A 19,209-nucleotide genomic window follows, 5' to 3' on the forward strand; every position below is an offset into this window, starting at 1 on the left:
CCTTCTAGTCTGCCATCTTGGTTCCTCCCATTGTTTACATTTTTATTTTCTCTTCCTGTTGTCTATAAACATAATTCCACATAGCTTCAATATAATTTGCCATTCTTATCTTTTCATACTAAATTTAAATTTTATGATTCATAGTTATACTTTTTAACATTGGATTCAGAAGGTTTCATTGAGTTGGTCCATTTTTTAAATTGGTGAAAAATTGGAAATAACCTAAAATAAACTATTGTAAACATCTTCATAAATACAACTTTTCTTTTTCTACTTAAAGATGTATGTTTTTGATTCTCCATTAATCAACTTGCTTGGACAATAGTGTATTAAATAGAAGTTGTTAAGAGTGTTTATGAAGTCAAAAAAAGCTTATGATTTGTCTGCCAATTGTTATTTCAAGACAGTGATATTTTAATAATCAAATAGCACATACAAAGAAGTTAAGATTTGTGGTATCACACTAATTACGTATTATCATTAAAAATTTATATGATATGTAAAGCATTCTTAAAATAGCTAAGTTGCCTTTTGCTATAATATTAGAAATGGAAATATATATAAATAAAACATGTATATGTAAAACATATTAGGAATTCTGTAATATTAGTACCTGGTGGTATATAATACGGCATCATGGAATGAGAATACAATTAAAAAAAATTTTTTTTTATTTAGCGTGATTAAACAAGGTGGAAATGTAACTGAAGTATACAAGCTCATAGAGCTATTTTAAGAGTAATTTTATTTCTTGGGCTATTTTTTGTATTGGCCTCAGTTATTTGGAGACATAGAGGTAAGCCAAATCAATAGCTGGGTATATACTTAGATCCAGGTGAGTATAGGGGTAAGATAATGGTGTGAATTGTGTCACGTTTATATTGTAATTATGTATGCCTAAAAAAGATGGGAACTTTTATTAGAATTTTTTTTTTTTATCTCCTAACACGAAAAGTGTAATTAAAAAAAATTTTAATACAAATGTATTTGCATTAGTTTCTGAAAGTAAAGGAAGGGTATACACATACAAACCACATGCATACAGACATTTTTTTTGGAGGGTAGTTAAGTTAAAAAACAAAATAAAATAGCACAAAAAGAACTGAGCTCCTATATATTTTTAAGAGGCATGTTAAATCACACAGAATCATGTGGTGATTATCAATAAGCTACACTCTATGAAATATTTCTCCTATATTACCACATACACTCTATTTTACACTCCATCCTAATGCAGCTAAAATGTAGAAAGCAGCAGCATAGCACAGGGAGATCAGCTCGGTGCTTTGCGATGACCTAGAAGGGTGGGATAGGGAGGGTGGGAGGGAGGCTCAAGAGGGAGGGGATATGGGGACATGTGTATGCATATGGCTGATTTGCTTTGTTGTGCAACAGAAACTAACACAGAATTGTGAAGCAATTATACTCCAATAAAGATCTATTAAAATAAATAAATAAAATAACATGAAATAGTAGATTTGAAGGATAAAAATAACCATTTTAACCTATGATGTTTGTTTTCAGTAAATTCAAATTAAATATTTAAATGTGAATTTTAATATATGGCTTGTTCTAAATAAAATATTAACACGTAGGTCTAGTTTTTGCAACCAAATATTTCATATAAAGATACTTGCCTCTTTACTACTGAAATATAGGATAAGTCTCCACATTTCACTCTTTTATCCAGTGGGTTTCATTTGTTTTTTTGTGTGTTTTCTATATGAAATCAAAGGAGCAGTGAAGGCTGACAGGTTTATAGGAGAGTAACATTGACTCACCTACCACCCAGCAACTTGCAGTCTTATAACTTTTACTGTTTTTACATAGAAAAATTCATCTTAAATTGAAATTTTGGTCCAATTCTGAAGATTCTGTTTGGCAGAAGTCATGGGTGTACCTGTGTTTCGCTATCCTTGAGATTCAGAAATGCCAAAGGTGTTCTAAGATTCAATAAACTTGAGTGTTTCTGCGTGATACATAAAATGGATCATACTTTGGGATTTTTTAAAAATTTATTTTTTCATTTCTGCACATCTCAATACTTTTGTTTTAGTTAAAATAACGTGTTAGTGTAGAGAACTTATATTTTTAAAAAATGCTGGCTTATGTAAAACCTTTTTACAAAACGATCCTTTTTTTAATGGCCTTGGCATCATTGTCCAGTGCCTGTTTGATTCCTTTCAAACTGTACACTTTTGAGAGTTGCTCTGTAGACCTTTGGTGCATCTTGATTCCTTCTTTCGTGCTTTGTCAAACATAGGATTGGCCACAAAGAAACCTGTAAGTAATGGAAGGAAACACTCTGCTGGTAAAGAATGTTATGGTCCTGAACCTCTACCACCTGGTGTGTCTGGTTTCCTGCCGTGGCGTACTGCAGAACGTGCAAAAAGCAACAGGTAATGTGTTTGCATTCCCTGTCTTTTTCAGTCGTTCAGAATTCTTTATTTTGGAACTTCTATTACGTGGGCGGTCTCTGGTGCTTTCTATAGAGGAAAAAAGATAACTCACACATGGCTTCTGCCTAATGAGCCCTCTAAGGAAGTAAAACAAAAAGTAACTGGGAGTTTCAAGTTGTTTCTCAAGTGTCACAACAGAGGTAACCCCGTGGGAGTCATGAGGAGACTAAAATTATCTCCAATTGTGCAGGTGAGAAAAGTTTCACTAAAGGCAGGTGTAGTTGAGCCAAGCCCTGCAGCACAGAAGTAGGAATTTGGATATGTACGAATGGGAAAAAAAGACATTTTAGGCATGGGAAGTAGTTTAATGCAGAATGGATGAGAAATCTGCATTAGACCTATTCTAAATCAACTGGCTTATTAACTCAGTAAATCAGATTTAGTGAGTCAAACTAGCTTTAGCTGATTACTTATCCAGGGGATAGCTGTTCATAGTAATTTTTGTCATAGAACAGTAAATAAAATTGTTGAATTATAGCTTTAGGCTTGCTAAGTGAAATAGATTGCTCTAGATGATTTTCAAGTGACTTACTTGGTAGTATTCATGAAATTGGGGGTTAACAATTGCTTAAGAAAACAAAGAGAATTGATTTTAAATAGTACTTGAAGGAGTTACTGTGTAAAGTATCTGTTCAGTAGCTCATGTTAAATGGATGTTTATAATCCCTATTGGACAACCAACTAATTTTTTGCAAATGGTAATGTGAACTGCTGTTGCATAAACTATAGTGTTGAATCCCCAGTCTTTGCACTTGAGTTTAACAACTCTGTGGTTTCCTATCTTCTTGGTGAGACACTTAATCTCAGGTCCATCCTCATCACACAGAGTGGTAAATTAGAGAACGATTAATATCACCATTTAAAGAAGTGAGACTGAAATCTCAACCATCCTGAACATAGGAGCTGAAGGGGCCTCTCAGCAGTTCAGAGAGTTATCACCAAGCCAGTCGGCTGAATTCTGTTCAGTTTTCTCCGTAGCAGAGCCCTCCAGGTCCTTCTTTTGAGCTTATTTATTTTTATACACAATTCTGTATGGATACTGTACATAATACTAAATAGTTGTATTAACTGGATTTAACTGGTGATGTATTTACATCAAGATCTAACTTCGTTTTGTTGATATCTTTTTAGGGGCTTTCCATTCATCAGACTCTTGATGTATGTAGTCAGGTGCGTATTTATGATATGTAGGGGTTGAATTGGGAAAGGTGGGTGGTCATTCTTTTTGCTTTTTAAACTGACAGAGCCTTACAAGAAGCATTTCCCTCTCTGAAATAAATCCACGTAAAACTTGTCTGGTCGCTCTCCCAATGCAACTGTGTAGTTGTGTGGATTTCGCACACAACTGGCAGCCTTGTGGTTATGTCTGTAAACAAGGAAGCCTGTTCTCCAGTCTGCAAATCAGCTGTTACCCAGTGAAATGAACTTGACTGCCATTTCTGACCCCTCACATGGAGCTGTCATACTCAAGAATGTTCATATGTTTTCAAGAAATGTTGTTTGCAGGCTGTATGTACAAATTCCTGATCTGAAAGCCAATATAAAGCAACATCTCTCAAACCTCTGCTCTCTCACCAAAGCCACACACATTCCCTCGCTTATGGCCTCATGGCAAGCTAGTACTGTCAGTATCAGATTCTCCTTCCCAGTGGTCTTGGGGACTGCATAGTTGCTCTGTGAAAGGCACCACTGCTGAGATTGAGAGAAGAGCACCTTGGGTGTCAGTCCTGCCCTTGCATGCCCAGAGGGAGGGGTGTGCGCCTCGTTCTCCTGTTGGGAGTTTCCTATGCTGCAGGTTTGCTGCTTGTTGTGAAAACGATGTCCTAGTGACTTGTCTTCTGCGTAGTTATATAATCCCAGCACACTTCTGTATGATCTGTAGACTTTTATGGGGTTGTGGCCAGGTCAGTTTTTAAATGTTTGGAAATGTCCTATGGAACAACATTGCAGTGGCAGTGAAGCTTGACAGGAGAATTGTATTACTCTTACCCTAGTTTTGGCTTAAGGGTGATGAGAAGATGAAATTTTTGATGGGTCAGTTTTAGTTGTGTATGTGTATGTGATTTATTTTTTAAAATTCTAACGTCTGTTATTCACAGCTTAGATATGTTGACTTTCTGATTATTCATCAGTCCCTTTACTGATGTATTTTCCTCCGAAAAACTACATTTGCTTCCAGACTGTTTTCGTTTGATGGTAAAGAATAAATTTTTCATTTGCAGTATAAAGTTGATTTGAGAAAAAATGTTTACCTTGGCTCTTCACTTGGCTTCTGTGAAAGAAACTTAATAACATGGGCAATTCCCATTACTAATCCTAACCATGTACAACAGAGGTCTGTACAGTAACATAGCAAAAATAAGTTACTGTACTTTTACTTAGTCATTGCCTGTTTTAGACTAAGGAGCAGTGAGAGACATTTATAAATAATGATACGTCAGATCACTTTTGTTAAATGTCCTCTAATATGTGGATATTTGGTATCTGGCTTGTGTTATCTTTTATACAATCTTGTCTTCTTTCTTTGCACTTCAGTTTAACACCTCTGTGGTTTCCTATCTTCTTCTTGTGACACTCAGGTCCATCAGAATTTCCTGTGACTGTGACAGTAGAGAGTCCTTCCTCCTCACAAACTGAAGAGGTCGAAGATTCCTCAGAAAGTGTTCAGGAAGAGCCAGGGAAAATCAGTTTGAAACAAGAAGCATTGCAGGTACGAAGTTATCACTTTAAAGCTATAGAGAAGATTATTTTTCAAATGGAAGCCTGATTGCAACACTGCACAGCTTGAGTGAGGGTTCTGTCTTCTCCTCCCATCTGCATTGTATCCCCTTGAATGGTTCCTTAAGCTTAGACCAAGGTGAATGGTGGACATTTGAACTCTAAGAAATAAAAATCAAATCATGTCGCTAGTAATATAGTTTCCTTTCCTTAGAACCTTAGGATATTCGATTTAGGGAGAACCTTAGTGATCATAAGATAAAGAAATTGAGTTCTGAATGAATATAGTCAGCTGATTCAGTGCTCTTGTTTTACAAATGAGAAAATTGACAGTTCTAGTTGAACTCTCTTTTTATAAGAGGAAAATATGGCCTCATTTTAAATAAAAGTAAGGTTGAAAAATGTTTTGATGTTAATATTCTCCTTTCCTAAAATAAAAAACCTCAAGAAGCTACATTATATTCCCTCATAAACCTGACATCTAATGTGATTCCATACTTTTGTTTGTACGGACAGAAAAGAAAAATTAATTTTCATAAGAAACTTTTGCACCTCAAAAATAATATATTTGTTTTATTTCAACTTTAATGCAGAGCTGAACATTTCTAGTAAATAAGGGAATACCATTTGGGGGAACCTTGTCTTTGTGCTACAAAGTCCATGTTTAATTTTTAAAAATTATTTAATATGATTCTTTTTTCCTATGAAACATGAAACTTGACAGGTTTCAGAACTAATTATCCCCTTATTGTAGGACTATGGTAATTACTCTTTGATTTTCAAAAGAGAATGTTAGATTTTTATGTTTTTAATTAAAATTAATGATAATATAGAGACATTTTAAGAAAACTTAGAAAATTATGAAATGTTACAGTAGGAGAAATCTATAGTTCATGTAGAGTTACCCCCTTTCGTTTTATAAATGAGCACCTACAATTTGTAGCACGTAAGTGGTTTCTTAGTAAATTGCAGAGTACGACAAGACCCTAGAGCATCTAACCCGCATTCCTTGTCATTTTAGATGCGTTGTATTCGTTTCCTTCATGAGTAGAACAGGAGATTGTATTTCTAAAAGCAGTGATAGACTGGGGAAGACCAAGAACTTTAAACACGGGGACCACAGAATAGCAGATTCAGAATGCACTGAGAACCCTTGCAGCTCTTCTCCATTTTGACAAGACACTACAAGGATGGTATCAAAGTGTTTAAGTACATAAGCCAACAACAGTCAAGAGATTTCAACATAGTTTTGAAAGACGGAAGACACATGGAAGAGTGTGAAACTGAAACAGTAGAACAGAGGAAAAGCATCACCTAGAATATGCACAGGGACCACCTGCAACTGAGGAGGATTCTGACCCCACCTGCAGAAGTAGCTTCATGCTTTGATGCGCATGTAGGAGAGAGGGTGGAGCTAGTTAAAAGTGTGACTGAAATAGGGGAGCTCATTGAAGGGTTGTGTTTGGAGGAGTGGACTCCCAGCCCCGCCCTCACGCTCCTGAAATGAGATGATTTCATTTTGAAAACAGTGAAACTGGGGAGAACTAGGGCAGCTAGTGTGAGTTTTTACACCCTAGAAAAGAGTGTTTGGGGGGGATCCTATTACAGTCACTCCCCACTTCTTCCCGCATAAGAAGCCAATCAATCGTTGACTTCAGGGAGCTTTCTGCGCTCATTCTTAAATAGAAAATAACTGTCATTTGCCTGATAGTTGAGTAAAGCTTACAACGTGAGAGAGGGGGAAAAAGAGAGAAAACATACCCTGGTAGGACCGGGGACAATTTAGGGAACAAAATAGTTTAAGCAAAAACCCTAATTAGTATCCTGAGAGAGGTTTAAAAAGAGCTAGCAACTATAAAATAAGACTAGGGTGTTAAATAAAAAGAGAATGGTCAGAAAGCAAGAGAGGTGTCTTGGAGATGAAAATATGGTTGCTGAAATAAATTCAGTAGGAATTTAAAAAATTTCTCAGTATATAAAAAAGAATGACACATGGAAAATGTGATAGCAATATGTTAGAGAGGCTGCATCTGGGAGATCCAACATGTTACTATTAGAAACTCCAGACCCAGACAAAAAATGGAGGGAAGCTGTCAAAGGGCAACAAAATTCCCCATAGCTGAAAGTAGACATCAGGCCTCAGATTGAAAATAGTTACTCAAGTTTTGAGCAAGATGAACAAGAATAGACTCATACCTAGTCACCCTTCATTGTGAAACTTTAAAATACTGAAAAAATAAATTAAAATAGATTGGGCTTCCCTGGTGGCGCAGTGGTTAAGAATCTGCCTGCCAATGCAGGGGACATGGGTTCCATTCCTGGTCCGGGAAGATCCCACATGCCGCAGAACAACTAAGCCCATGTGCCACAACTACTCTGCCCACATGCCTCAACTACTGAAGCCTGCATGCCTAGAGCCTGTGCTCTGCAACAGAAGAAGCCACTGCAATGAGAAGCCCGTGCACAGCAACGAAGAGTAGCCCCCGTTCACTGCAACTAGAGAAAGCCCGCGCAGCAATGAATACCCAATGCAGCCAAAAATAAATAAATTAATTAATTAAAAGAAAAATAGAATAAAATAGAGGATACATCCATTCCAGAGAGAAAAATACTGGTCACCTAAAAAAAAAAAATTTAAAATCTGACTTTATCATAGTTGTCATCAGCACCATGGATGCTGGAAGGTATTAGAAAGATACCTCCAAATTTTTCCAGCGCATAATTTTCACCCTAGGGTTTTGTATCCAGCCAAACTATCAGTCATAAGTGGAGGCTGAATGAGATATTTTGTACACAAAGAAATTTGAAAAATTTACCTCCTGTGCTACACCTTAAGCTATTTATAGAAATAATCCAGCAAAATGAGGCAATAAACCAAGAAAGAAGGTAATAGGAAATTCAGTGCAGAGAGCAGCTAGTCTAGATTGGAGAGGCTTCTATTGATTGTGTGATTGAGAGGTTAGAAACACCTTGAGGCATATTGTACTTACTAGGTATTAGGCACTGTTGGAAGGGAGGAGGGAGAGGAAGAGGAGAAGGAACTTGAACTCCAGAGGAGAAAAGGCTATACTGACATAAACATGAAGCAAACTAAACTACGGTTGATTTTTAACCTACTATTGGTGAGGAAGAGAAGAATCCACTTAAACTTGACACTATAGATGCCCCCGTTTTCAGTGACACACAGGGGTAACGACCACCTATCTAATTTGTTGTCCAAACCAGAACTTGTCCAAACTCCTTACACTTCAATAGTGTAAGGAGGCGCTCTAATGCTGTAACATCAGGACAACAGGTATAAACTGGAACAGCCCAAGGCAGCTTGGGGTATGTGTTCACCCTGCACAAGGGCAGTGACACTGACACAGTATGGAACGAGGTGTAGTCTATACACAGAGACACAGTACATCTGCAGTGGGCAATATTAATTTAATTGTAATAATGGCAATACTGTCTTGGTTTGTAGCTTTTATCGTCAACTTGCATGTAATAACAAATAACTAACCTAAACTATACTTAGTATGTATTAGTATTAACTTGGTATGTACTGAAATGTATTGTGTACTAGTATGTACTTAGTATATGTTAGGCTCTAAGTGTTTTTGCATATATTAACTCATTTAATCCTCTGAATAGCCTTATGAGGTTGGTGCTAATATCATTCCCACTTTTGAGAAAAGGATGCTAAGACAGGGAAGGAACTTGCCCAGGCTGTACCGAATTTAGGGTTGGATCGAGGCTTTGAGTTTAGGCTCTCCGCCTGTTCTCTTAAACCTTACTCCCTACTGACTCTCAAATGACAGAAGACTTAACTGCACATAGAACAGAATATAAATTTCAACTTTGACAACGTAAAAGCTAGGTTTGGAAGGTAGACAGGAGGTAGAAAAAAGGGAAGATGGTATGAATGTCCTCATTTTACAAAGCGTGACGCTGAGAGAGTTTATAGTGGATCAACAATGTAGGTTTTTAAGTATATCACTAAAGTCAAAGAGATCATGAGCAGTGGAATAACTAATGATGACATAACTTTACTGAGCAGTGTGGACATAGGAAAGAGTGTAAAGGAACTAAACCCTTACTTAGTAAATCAGAAAGTGAACAGATAATGCCTCAAATTTAGTCAGAAAATAGTCATGTAAGAGTATTACTTGGAAATGGAGAAGAATTCAAAATAACAATAGTTTGACCTCCCTGGTGGCGCAGTGGTTAAGAATCTGCCTGCCAAGGCAGGGGACACAGGTTCGAGCCCTGGTCCAGGAAGATCCCACATGCCCCGGAGCAATGAAGCCCGTGCGCCACAACTACGCAGCCTGCGCTCTAGAGCCTGCGAGCCACAACTACTGAGCCCACGTGCCACAGCTACTGAAGCCCTCGTGCCTAGATCCTGTGCTCCACGACAAGAGAAGCCACTGCAATGAAGTGTAGCCCCCGCTCGCCACAACTAGAGAAAGCCTACACGCAGCAACGAAGACCCAACACAGCCAAAAATAAATAAATAATAATTTAAAAAATAAGAATAAAAAATAACAATAGTTGACGTCAACCTCATAAAAAAGGAAATCCAAACAGCCAGTAAACACAGAAAAGTATACAACTTCATTAAGTAATAAGAGAAAAGTGAGTCAAAACCAATGAAACTACATGCCAATCAGATTGACAAATACATAAATAAAGTCTGGTAGTATCAGGTATTGTAGACCTGGAGTACTATGGGAATCTTCTACCCTGCTTATACTGGAGTATAAATCGACACAACTACTTTGGAAAGCATTTAACACTCTCCATCAACTGACGGTATATAAATAGCCTGTGACCCAGCAGCCCTCACCCCCGCCCTGTGTAAATGCACCAGAATAACCGGTACAGCAGGATTCCTGTCCATGATTTGCATTAGCACAAACTGAAAACAACCCAAATGTCCATCAAGAGTCAAAAATTAAATAAATTATGTGTATTCATACAGTGGGAAAACTATCAAGCAATAAAACTGAATGAACTAGAGATACAGGCTGCAATGTGGATGAATCTTTTAAACCAATGTTGAGTGAAAGAAATAAGATAGAAAAGACTTCATATAATATGATCCTCTACATAAAGTTAGATGTTGACAAAACTAAACTCTTTTGTTAGGGATGCATGCAGGTTAAAGGAAATGATTTTCAGAAATGAGGATGGTGTTTAACCGGGAAGAAGGAAGGAGCTTGTGATGAGAAAACGATATGGGGGGTTTTTGAGATGCTGACAAGTATCAATACTTTCAGATTCGAGTAGTGGTTATGTAAGTATTCTCTTTTGATTTGTCACATTGACAGTTTTGTCCTGTGCACTTCTCAGTACACATATCGTATTTTACAATTAAAAACCTGTGTACAGAATCGGTCGCTTCTTGAGTGCTGGATGTGGGAGTGGGATGAGACTATTTCATTTTAAGCCCTTCACTACTGCTTGCGTTCACATGTTCATTCATTCAGCATTAATTGAACATATGCTGTGTACCAAGCACTCTTCTAATTTTATATGTGTTTTAAGTCATGTAATCCTCACAAGAGCTCTGTGATATGGGAGCTTATCTCCATTTTATAGATGAGGAAGTTGAGGCCTAGAGTTATAGAACTTGTCCAAGGTTATCTAGCTAACGGGTAGTGCCAGGCCCATTTGCCTCAGAGAATCTGAATGTTTACAACATAATATAAAAGAGAAATTTAATTACTAATTATATAAAGAAGATGACAAGTTTTCATCTATCCAGTTAGAGAAAAACACACAGTCTGTCTTTCACACACGTACATCTTGTATCGGCAGGGATTTTCCTTATTAAGCAATTATTTACTGACCATCTACGTTGTGCTAGGCACAGGTGCTGGGGATAAACACTTAATAAAATACACCCCCTATCTTCAAATAACTTGCACTCTAGGTGAGGAAGTAAGCCAACAGTTACAGTAGAGGTTATATACCAAGTGATACATCGCTGATGGCAGTATAAAATCTCAGAAATCTTTTGGAAAGCGGTTTGGAGATAGGTACCTCAGAGCCTTAAAAATATTCATTTGCTTTGATCTCAAACTCATTTTTATGCATTTATTGTAAGAATGTTATTCTCAATATGGAAAAAAGCCTTCATGCATAAAAACGGTTATTTTGTCTTATAATATTGAAAAGTTGGAAAGAATTTAAATGTGTAAAATGGTTAACCAGTAAACCCACTCAGTGCAATATTTTGTAGCCCACAAAAAAAAAATCAAGGTTATGAATCCCCTGATTATATGAGAAATGATTGATTTCAATGTTAAGTGGAGAAAAGTTGAACATAAAATTTGATATCCAATATGATGGGAGCTTTGTCACAGATAAATCACCCTAGCCAGTGTACAGAAGGGATGAAGGAGAGCAGATGACAGGAAGGAAAATTATTCCAAAGCCTTATCATTAGTCTTACTTTAATAGAATATCAAGCAATTTTACTTTCTAACTTTTTTGGTTCCATATTTCCACGTAAGGGACATGAATTATTAATACTTTGTAGGAGAGGGGTACACTTTTTCACAAAAATTTCACACTGTGTTCTAATTCCCTCCATTAGAGGGAGAAACTATTTCATGTAATTGCACTTTGATGTGCTATTTAGAACCAGTCAGGAATTTTAGTCTACTTTCCTCTGACTGTGGTGAGGGTTTTTTGTTTGTTTGCTTATTTGTTTAGAATTTCTTTGAAATCAGTTTTAGAAGATTGATTAAACAATTATGTTAAAAGTAGAGGAATTTTGCAATTTTTTTCCCTTTTTTCCCATTGAAAACTTGACTGGCTTTAGTAATGAAACATTAAAGAATTTGAAGTTCTTAGACTCTCAATTTTTTAAACATGTTCTGAATATAAAAATATATGTTCATTGAGCAAATCTTTGAAAACAGTGAACAACTTATTGAAGGAAATAAAAGCCACCTCTGCATGTACACACACCTAATCTGCTCTTTTGTCTTCAAAAAGTATCAAAAATATTTTGCCATGTCACTAAATACTCTTCTACATCAGAGAATTTGATTAAGCTTATGCATTATCTCCCAGGAGAAACGCACAGATATATTTTGAATGTAGAACTCCTGAAGCCCGTTCATTAACTCTGGCTGAGACCTCTTGTCATTCTTTTCTTAGTGGCTTCACAGCGCATTCCTTCATACGGTGAGCTATTTTTATTGAAACCAATCCCAATTTGGAGGCTCTTAGCTTTCTTCTAGGGTTTGGTTATAAACAATCTTATGACATTATGTTGGTAGATAAATCTTTGCCCACATCTTTAATTTTCTTAGGGTAAACTCCTGATGTAGGATTGTTGTTAGGTACCAAAAGCTACTCTCCAGAAAGTGATACAAGTTCCTCTCCCAATGATGGCATATAATAGAGTTCCTCATTCTTTAAGTGATTGTTCAAAGCAGTTAAAATGTATAAATATACCTTACTGTTTTCATAAGTATAGGTATTCTGACTGTTTATCGCTGCATAAGAAACCACCCCGAAACAGTGGCCCAAAACAATGACAGTCATTTATTTTGTCCACGAACCTGGAGGTTGAGTAGAATATTAATTCTTTTACTACACTCTCACTGACTGAAAACAATACCTATTTGACTAGCTCACAGTTCTGCAGGTCTGAAGTCCAGGCACAGTGTGACTGGGTTTCCTGCTCAGATACGCACGGGAACATGTGGGTTCCCTCCTGAGAGTGTTAAAGCACGTGAAATTTAAGTGTAAACACTGAGCCCCAAATGTTGGATGTTCACCATAGTTTGTGTGGGTCACAGAGCTGAAATCAAGATGTCAGTCTGGCTGTGTTAGCATCCAGAGGCTCTGGGAAAGAATGCCTCCAAGCTTCTTCGGCTTGTTGGCATAATTCAGATTCTGCAGTTGCAGGACAGAGGTCCCCATTTCCTTGCTGGCTGTCAGTCGGGGGACGGTCTCAGCTCCTAGAGGCCTCTTGCTTGCCTTCCCTGCCGCAGCATTGGACTTCTTCAGAGCCAACAATGGAGAGTCTCCCTCTTGTCCCTTTTGTACTTCAATTCAGGAAGAGTTCAAGTCCTTTTCATGGGGTGCCTGAGTAGGTCACATTCACCTAGAATAATCTCCCTATCTTAAAAAATCAACTGATTTTGAATCTTAATTCCGTCTGCAAAATCCCTTCACTACGGCACCCAGATTTAGGGTTTGATTGTTTAAGTGGAAGGTTTGTGTACTTCAGTAAGTAGGAGTCTTAGGGGCTCTGTTAGAATTCTGCCTATTGCAAGCAGTGTCCCCACTTCAAGGACCGAAGTGTCTTAGTTCCTAAAACTCCTAAAAGAGCTTATCAGTGTTCATTTTATTTGATTGACCTTGGTGAGTTGGAAGACTACCACCTCCGTGAACAGGAACGGCACCCAGCTTCCTGAGTCCACAGTGTGGCTCTGCTACTTAGTGGTGTCACCTTGGCTGTGCTGCTCTACTTACTCTACTTCTCTGCCTCTGTTTCCCTCATCTGTAAAATAACATGGAGTTAGTGATTGTTCTTTCCTCGTAGGGTTTTTTTTAAAATAAATTATTTTATTTATTTATTTTTGGCTGCGCTGGGTGTTTGATACTGCTCACGGGCTTTCTCTAGTTGCGTCGAGCAGGGGCTACTCTTCCTAGTGGTGTGCGGGCTTCTCATTGCGGTGGTTTCTCTTGTTGCGGAGCACGGGCTCTAGGCACGCAGGCTTCAGTGGTTGTGACACGGGGGCTCTAGAGCGTAGGCTCAGTGGTCGTGGCGCACGGGCTTGGTTGCTCCGCGGCACGTGGGATCTTCCCGGACCAGGGCTCGAACCCGTGTCCCCTGCACTGGCAGGCGGATTCTTAACCACTGCGCCACCAGGGAAGCCCCCCTCTTAGGGTTTTGATGATTAGATTATTTAATGCCCAGGGAACTCCAGGAACAGTGCTTGACTGTAAATTGCTTTAAAAATGATTACTTTTTAAAAAAATGCTTTTGAATCTGCAATTATGCAATTCAGGTATATTAAGCATGTTCATTAATAGGACTTCCTACTATAAAGAGACCCACAAATAAAAATAGAAGTTTTCTTTCTTGGTCTTAACTATTTATTTCTGACTTGCTATGTTATACGCATATGCCTTTTATGGTGGGCTGCCACAAATTTATGTTGGAAAAAGTGGAATTTAAATAAATCTTTACTATGCTAATTTGATAGATTTTGATAATTCATTTCACTAGCATGGTATGATATTACCAGTAGCAGACTAAAACCTGAGTTCACTTCTGGCTCTACCCCTAAATCCTGATGAGTCCTATAGCTGGAAAGGCTTTTGGATATTATACTACGAATTAGTTATAATATTTACTCTGTTTGTTTAGGAAAAACTGGAGGAGTGCCTAAAGCAGTTAAAGGAGGAAAGAGTAATAAGACTTAAGGCTGATAAATGAGTCAATGAGGCAAACAATTTCTTATACTTTTGAGAGTGTTTTCGTTTTATTTTGATTTGATTTTAAGCCATACACACATAGTTTGTAAACTTTAAAACTGTAATATGTTGCAAATTGGTTGTATCATATGGACTTTTGCATTTACTGGTATTTAGTGATCATATGATCTATATTCCAGAAAGCATGTTTTTAAAAATGTGAAAATCTCATTTTGTGTGTGTGTGTGTGTGTGTGTGTGTGCTTTCATATGACACTAGCTTATTTTCTGTTCATGATTCTTTGATTCAAGAAAGCACTTTTTGTGCATATACTGTATATACAGTAGCATAAAAGACATGATGAGACTCTCCTGGCAATGAATTAGGAAAGTGAATCATTTAAATAAATTTAAGATATTGGAAAACTTGTACGAATGCAATGCAAGATAAAAATATATACTATAAGAATTACATTAGGTAATGTGCATGAAAGCAGGGCATAATCTAAAAAGTTCCATCTAAATATACTTTATCATAGGTTGAACGTAGGGAGGAATTTTTCAAAGTGCATCCATTGGATTGCCGGACACTCATTCAATAAGTGTTGAGCACCTGCTTATATAAGGCAAAAGGGGCATCATGAACATAACAGCCTTTCTGAGAAATACTAGAGTTGAGCTTATAGGGGTTTTAAGTGCATAGGTGATGAGCGGAAGGGGAAGAGTGCACGGGAGTGAATATTTGCAAGAAGCCAAAGAAAATATTGGTGATCGTACATTTAATAAATTGGGTTGGTTATGATTTAGGACTTTTAAACGTAAGCATTAGATAGTTTGCTCACTAAAGTTAATTCTTAACATTCAGCAGAGTTGTAATATGTTTTGTTCAAATCAGATTCTATAATTCACTTTCTAATTTAAGGGAAACTTAAAGCAGGTAATTTTCTAATGTGGAATGAGGCTCCATTATGAATTTAACCAGTTAGAAATGTGATCTTTTGTGAAAGATCATTAATAAAACGATAACTTTGGTTTATTTATGTACCAGCTAAGTGTTATATAGGAAACTTTGTTGGGTGCCTGGGGGTTTTGGTTATTATGTGATATGGTCTCTGTCTTTACTGGTGGCGAGTTAGGTTAATTACAGGTTAATTACATTTTGAGTGTTTTAGTTTTGTTCCTTGAAACTAGACAAGACTACTTTTGATGACAATGAGAAAAAAGCATGTCAGACATTTTCAGTCTTCTTTTATAGCTGGAACATGAAAATGCCCAGTTAAGAAATATAAAATTCTCTTTGTCTGAAGGCCTTCATGCCCACTCATTGACAAGCATGATCCTGGATGATGAAGGTGTTTTGGGCAGCACTGAGAATTCTTTTCAGAAGTTCCATGCTTTCTTGGATCTCCTTAAAGATGCTGGGTTAGTTCATTTCTCTTCATGGCATTCTTCTCTTTGCGACTATAACGGTAGTTTGCTGAGGAACTGGAGCGATTTTCATCACTGACGTGGCCATATTTAGCCAAATTTAGTGTAATTATAGGTAATATAGTTGACGTTTTAAAAGGAGGAATTAAATTTTTTAAGAAATGCAAATAGGGCAGCCTGCTTTGGTAGAGTGGGGAACCCATTATAAAAGAGTAACCTGTAGACAGAGTAATTAGTAGGTATAGTTTTTTGTGAAGACTAAATTGAAGGCAGTGTCCATTGAAAATATTTGGGAATGGATAAGAATTTTCCTATCTTTCATTTATTTTGCTTGTTTGATAAGTTTGAATTAAAGTTATTTTTGTCTTAGACATAAAAATTATTATTAATCTTCAGGGAAGATATAGGTCAGTGGTTCTCAACCGGGAACAATTTTGCCACAATGGCTGGTACGGATCAGTCAGATTTTCATTTACTAGGTCGTCCCCAGATGAATTCTACTGTTAGTAGTCCACCTAAAGAAGAAAAGAAGGCACTTGAAGAAGAAAAATCAGAATCAAAGCAGAGTGCCCCAGTACAAATGCAGAATCTCCAAGTAAGTGGACAGGACAGCACTTAATGATTCTAAGAGTGATTAGCAAAAAGGAAATGACCAAGTCAGAGAGAAAATAATAATGGTCGGTCTCTAATAGTTCACATGCTCGGGAGCTAGAGGACTGTGGAGTCCTCTCCAAATCTGAGATTAGTAAATGTGGGCCCATTTCATGATACTGTATTGTTGTACATAAGAAAACTGGAAGTTCTTTAGAAAATTTATGAGTTAAAGCAAACTCTCCTTAATGAAGAAAGAAAACATTACAGAAAATATTCCAAATTTTAAATTGTATAAATGTCTATTCTATTCATATTTTATCTAGGTTTCTATTTGTATGCAGTCAGCTTACAATGAAGGAACACTAATGAAGGGACACGTATTGACAGAATTTTTAAAATAAGTAATCTTGACATAGCTAATACGTAAGATATTATAGTGACTCACCTGGTCATGGGAATGGGGGGGGAAACCTGTCAGCTTTTCCTCTAGCGTTACTTGGAGCCCCCTTCACCCACCTCAGCCAATCTCAGACTGGTCTTGGGAACTGACAGCTTGAGAACACAGTCTGGTCACAAACTATATACTGTTTACATGTGCCTGGAGGATAGAAAAGAAATTAATTTTCTTACAGAGTAGGGTTTCATTTTTAGTGAGGGAAAGGAAATGGGTAATACCTACCCCAATCACCAAAGTCTGAAAATGTAGCAGACATAGCCTTGGATATAGCTAGGTTAAGTTGAGAATCACTTGGCAAGATATAATTAGAAAAAAACTGGCTCTGAAATCTTCTGAATAATCAATTACTGTGTTAATAATAAGATCACAGAATAACATTGACGTTTTGAACTCTACTTTTTAATGGTTGGCTTTGTTCATCACTGAATTTTTGTCTTGTCTTTTGTCTTTCCCTCCAGTTTCAGAAAATTACAGGTGATGCTGGGCTTCCTTTGCCTCTCGACTCCTTCCATGTCCCAGTCTCTACTCAGGAGGCCTTAGAAACTTCCAAAGACAACCTGGGGGTCCCAGTCACAGAGCAGCAGCAGGAGTCTTTTGAAGATTTCATTGCTAGAACATGTTCTCCCTGCAGCAGACGTCATTTCTGGAAGTGGAAGTCAAAGAAAAGAAGAGGAATTATCTAGAAATAGCAGGTCTTCTTCAGAGAAAATGAGCAAAGCAGGTGAATAAACCAAAAAATACTCTGCTAAGAAACAACCTGGGGAGGACCTGCATTCCTGCTCTGACTCACCTGTAAAGCAGAAAAGCAAAGGAATTGGGCAAAAGAATGCTTTGGTTAATAAAGCAATTAAAAGTGAGTCTTTGAAAAAACACATTTCTGTTAAGAAAGAGAGTAGAATAGTGACTGTTTCATCAAAGACAACTAAAAGTAAACTCAGTCTACTAGAACATTCTGAAAGTGATACTCTTGGATCTGACTGTGAATTTTAAGAAAGCATCCATACTCTATCACGCCTAACATAGGACTAAATCTTTTAAAATTATGTTTTTGCCTTCAAATTTTAATAAACTACTTATGTTTTTATTATAGCACATGGTGTTTTCAATTACTTGACTGGAAGCCATTAGAGAAAGATTTATCTATACTTTTTTATTATAATGAAAGTTTTGGTGTATTTTTCCTTGTGACACTTTGCACCATTCATTCAGCTAGTGTTTTCTGAGGTCTTCATATGTACAGTACTTTTCTGGGTGCCATTGCTTTCAGCAGTGAACAAAATAAAGCCTTTACTCTCCTGGAACTAGCACTCTGTGGTGGGAGAAAACATAAACAACAAAACAGGGTAAGGGGTAAAAAGAGATGGGAATAATAAATGGAATAGTTTTACCATTTGGTTAAATGTCAAACTATTATAAATCACATGGCCAGAAGCCATTGACGTATTTTAATTCACAATAACCAGAGAGCCTCAAACATTTACCAAGGCACTTAACCGTGTTTATGGATTACAGCAACACTATGAGATTGGGAACTATTACCATCCCCATTTTATAGATGAGGAGTCGGAGGAGACATTATGTGAGTTGCCAAGAATTACACAGCTATAAGTAAGTGGTAAGCTGCAATTTGACCCGAACCCATGCTCTTTTTTTTTTTAAATGTACGGACTTTATTATGTTTCATTTGTTTCTGATTTATGTGATTATTTTCTTTAAAGATGTTTTTTGATGTCGACCATTTTTAAAGTGTTTATTGCATTTGTTACAGTATTGCTTCTGGTTTATATTTTGGTTTATGGCCACAAGGCATGTGGGATCCTAGCTCCCCGACCAGGGATCAAACTCTCACCCCCTCCATTGGAAGGCGAAGTCTTAACCACTGGACCACCAGGGAACTCCCCCTTACGTGATGATTTTTATGGCAATTTTTTTAAATTTTATTTTTTATTGACGTATAGTTGAATTACAGTGTGTGTTAATTACTGCTGTACAGGAAAGTGACTCGGTTATACATTTATATACATTCTTTTTCATATTCTTTTCCATTACGGTTTATCACAGAATATAGAATATAGTTCCCTGTGCTCTACAGTAGGACCTTTTTGGTTTTTTGTAAATACATCCA

The 19,209-nt window shown here is 37.1% G+C and overlaps 1 protein-coding gene across 4 annotated transcripts; it reads left to right on the forward strand.

Annotated features, from left to right (window-relative positions):
- The first annotated feature begins 55 nt into the window (after positions 1-55).
- On the forward strand, positions 56-18,173 carry LOC309623768 (centrosomal protein of 78 kDa-like). Of its 4 annotated transcripts, XR_014241605.1 has the most exons (6): positions 56-2,399; positions 3,591-3,629; positions 5,039-5,169; positions 15,913-16,027; positions 16,513-16,628; positions 17,543-18,173. XR_014241605.1 is itself a non-coding variant. In XM_082380956.1 (3 exons), the coding sequence occupies exons 1-3, from the start codon at positions 2,291-2,293 to the stop codon at positions 17,765-17,767; spliced, it is 465 nt and encodes a 154-aa protein (XP_082237082.1). In that variant the 5' UTR covers positions 56-2,290; the 3' UTR covers positions 17,768-18,173. The 4 variants fall into 4 exon arrangements, 1 of the variants encoding a protein (XP_082237082.1); XR_014241606.1 differs by lacking the exon at positions 3,591-3,629; XR_014241607.1 differs by lacking the exons at positions 3,591-3,629; positions 16,513-16,628.
- The last annotated feature ends 1,036 nt before the right edge of the window (positions 18,174-19,209 follow it).

Source organism: Balaenoptera borealis, assembly GCF_965194805.1.
Source record: "Balaenoptera borealis genome assembly, chromosome: 2".
NCBI classification, from domain to species: Eukaryota; Metazoa; Chordata; class Mammalia; order Artiodactyla; family Balaenopteridae; genus Balaenoptera; species Balaenoptera borealis.

Excerpts from the sequence above, each read along its gene's own strand:
- LOC309623768 (XM_082380956.1), top strand. The coding sequence starts at position 2,291 with ATGGAAGGAAACACTCTGCTGGTAAAGAATGTTATGGTCCTGAACCTC. Across the intron at positions 2,400-5,038 it reads GAACGTGCAAAAAGCAACAG|GTCCATCAGAATTTCCTGTG; the intron begins GTAATGTGTTTG and ends TGTGACACTCAG. Across the intron at positions 5,170-17,542 it reads TGAAACAAGAAGCATTGCAG|TTTCAGAAAATTACAGGTGA; the intron begins GTACGAAGTTAT and ends CTTTCCCTCCAG.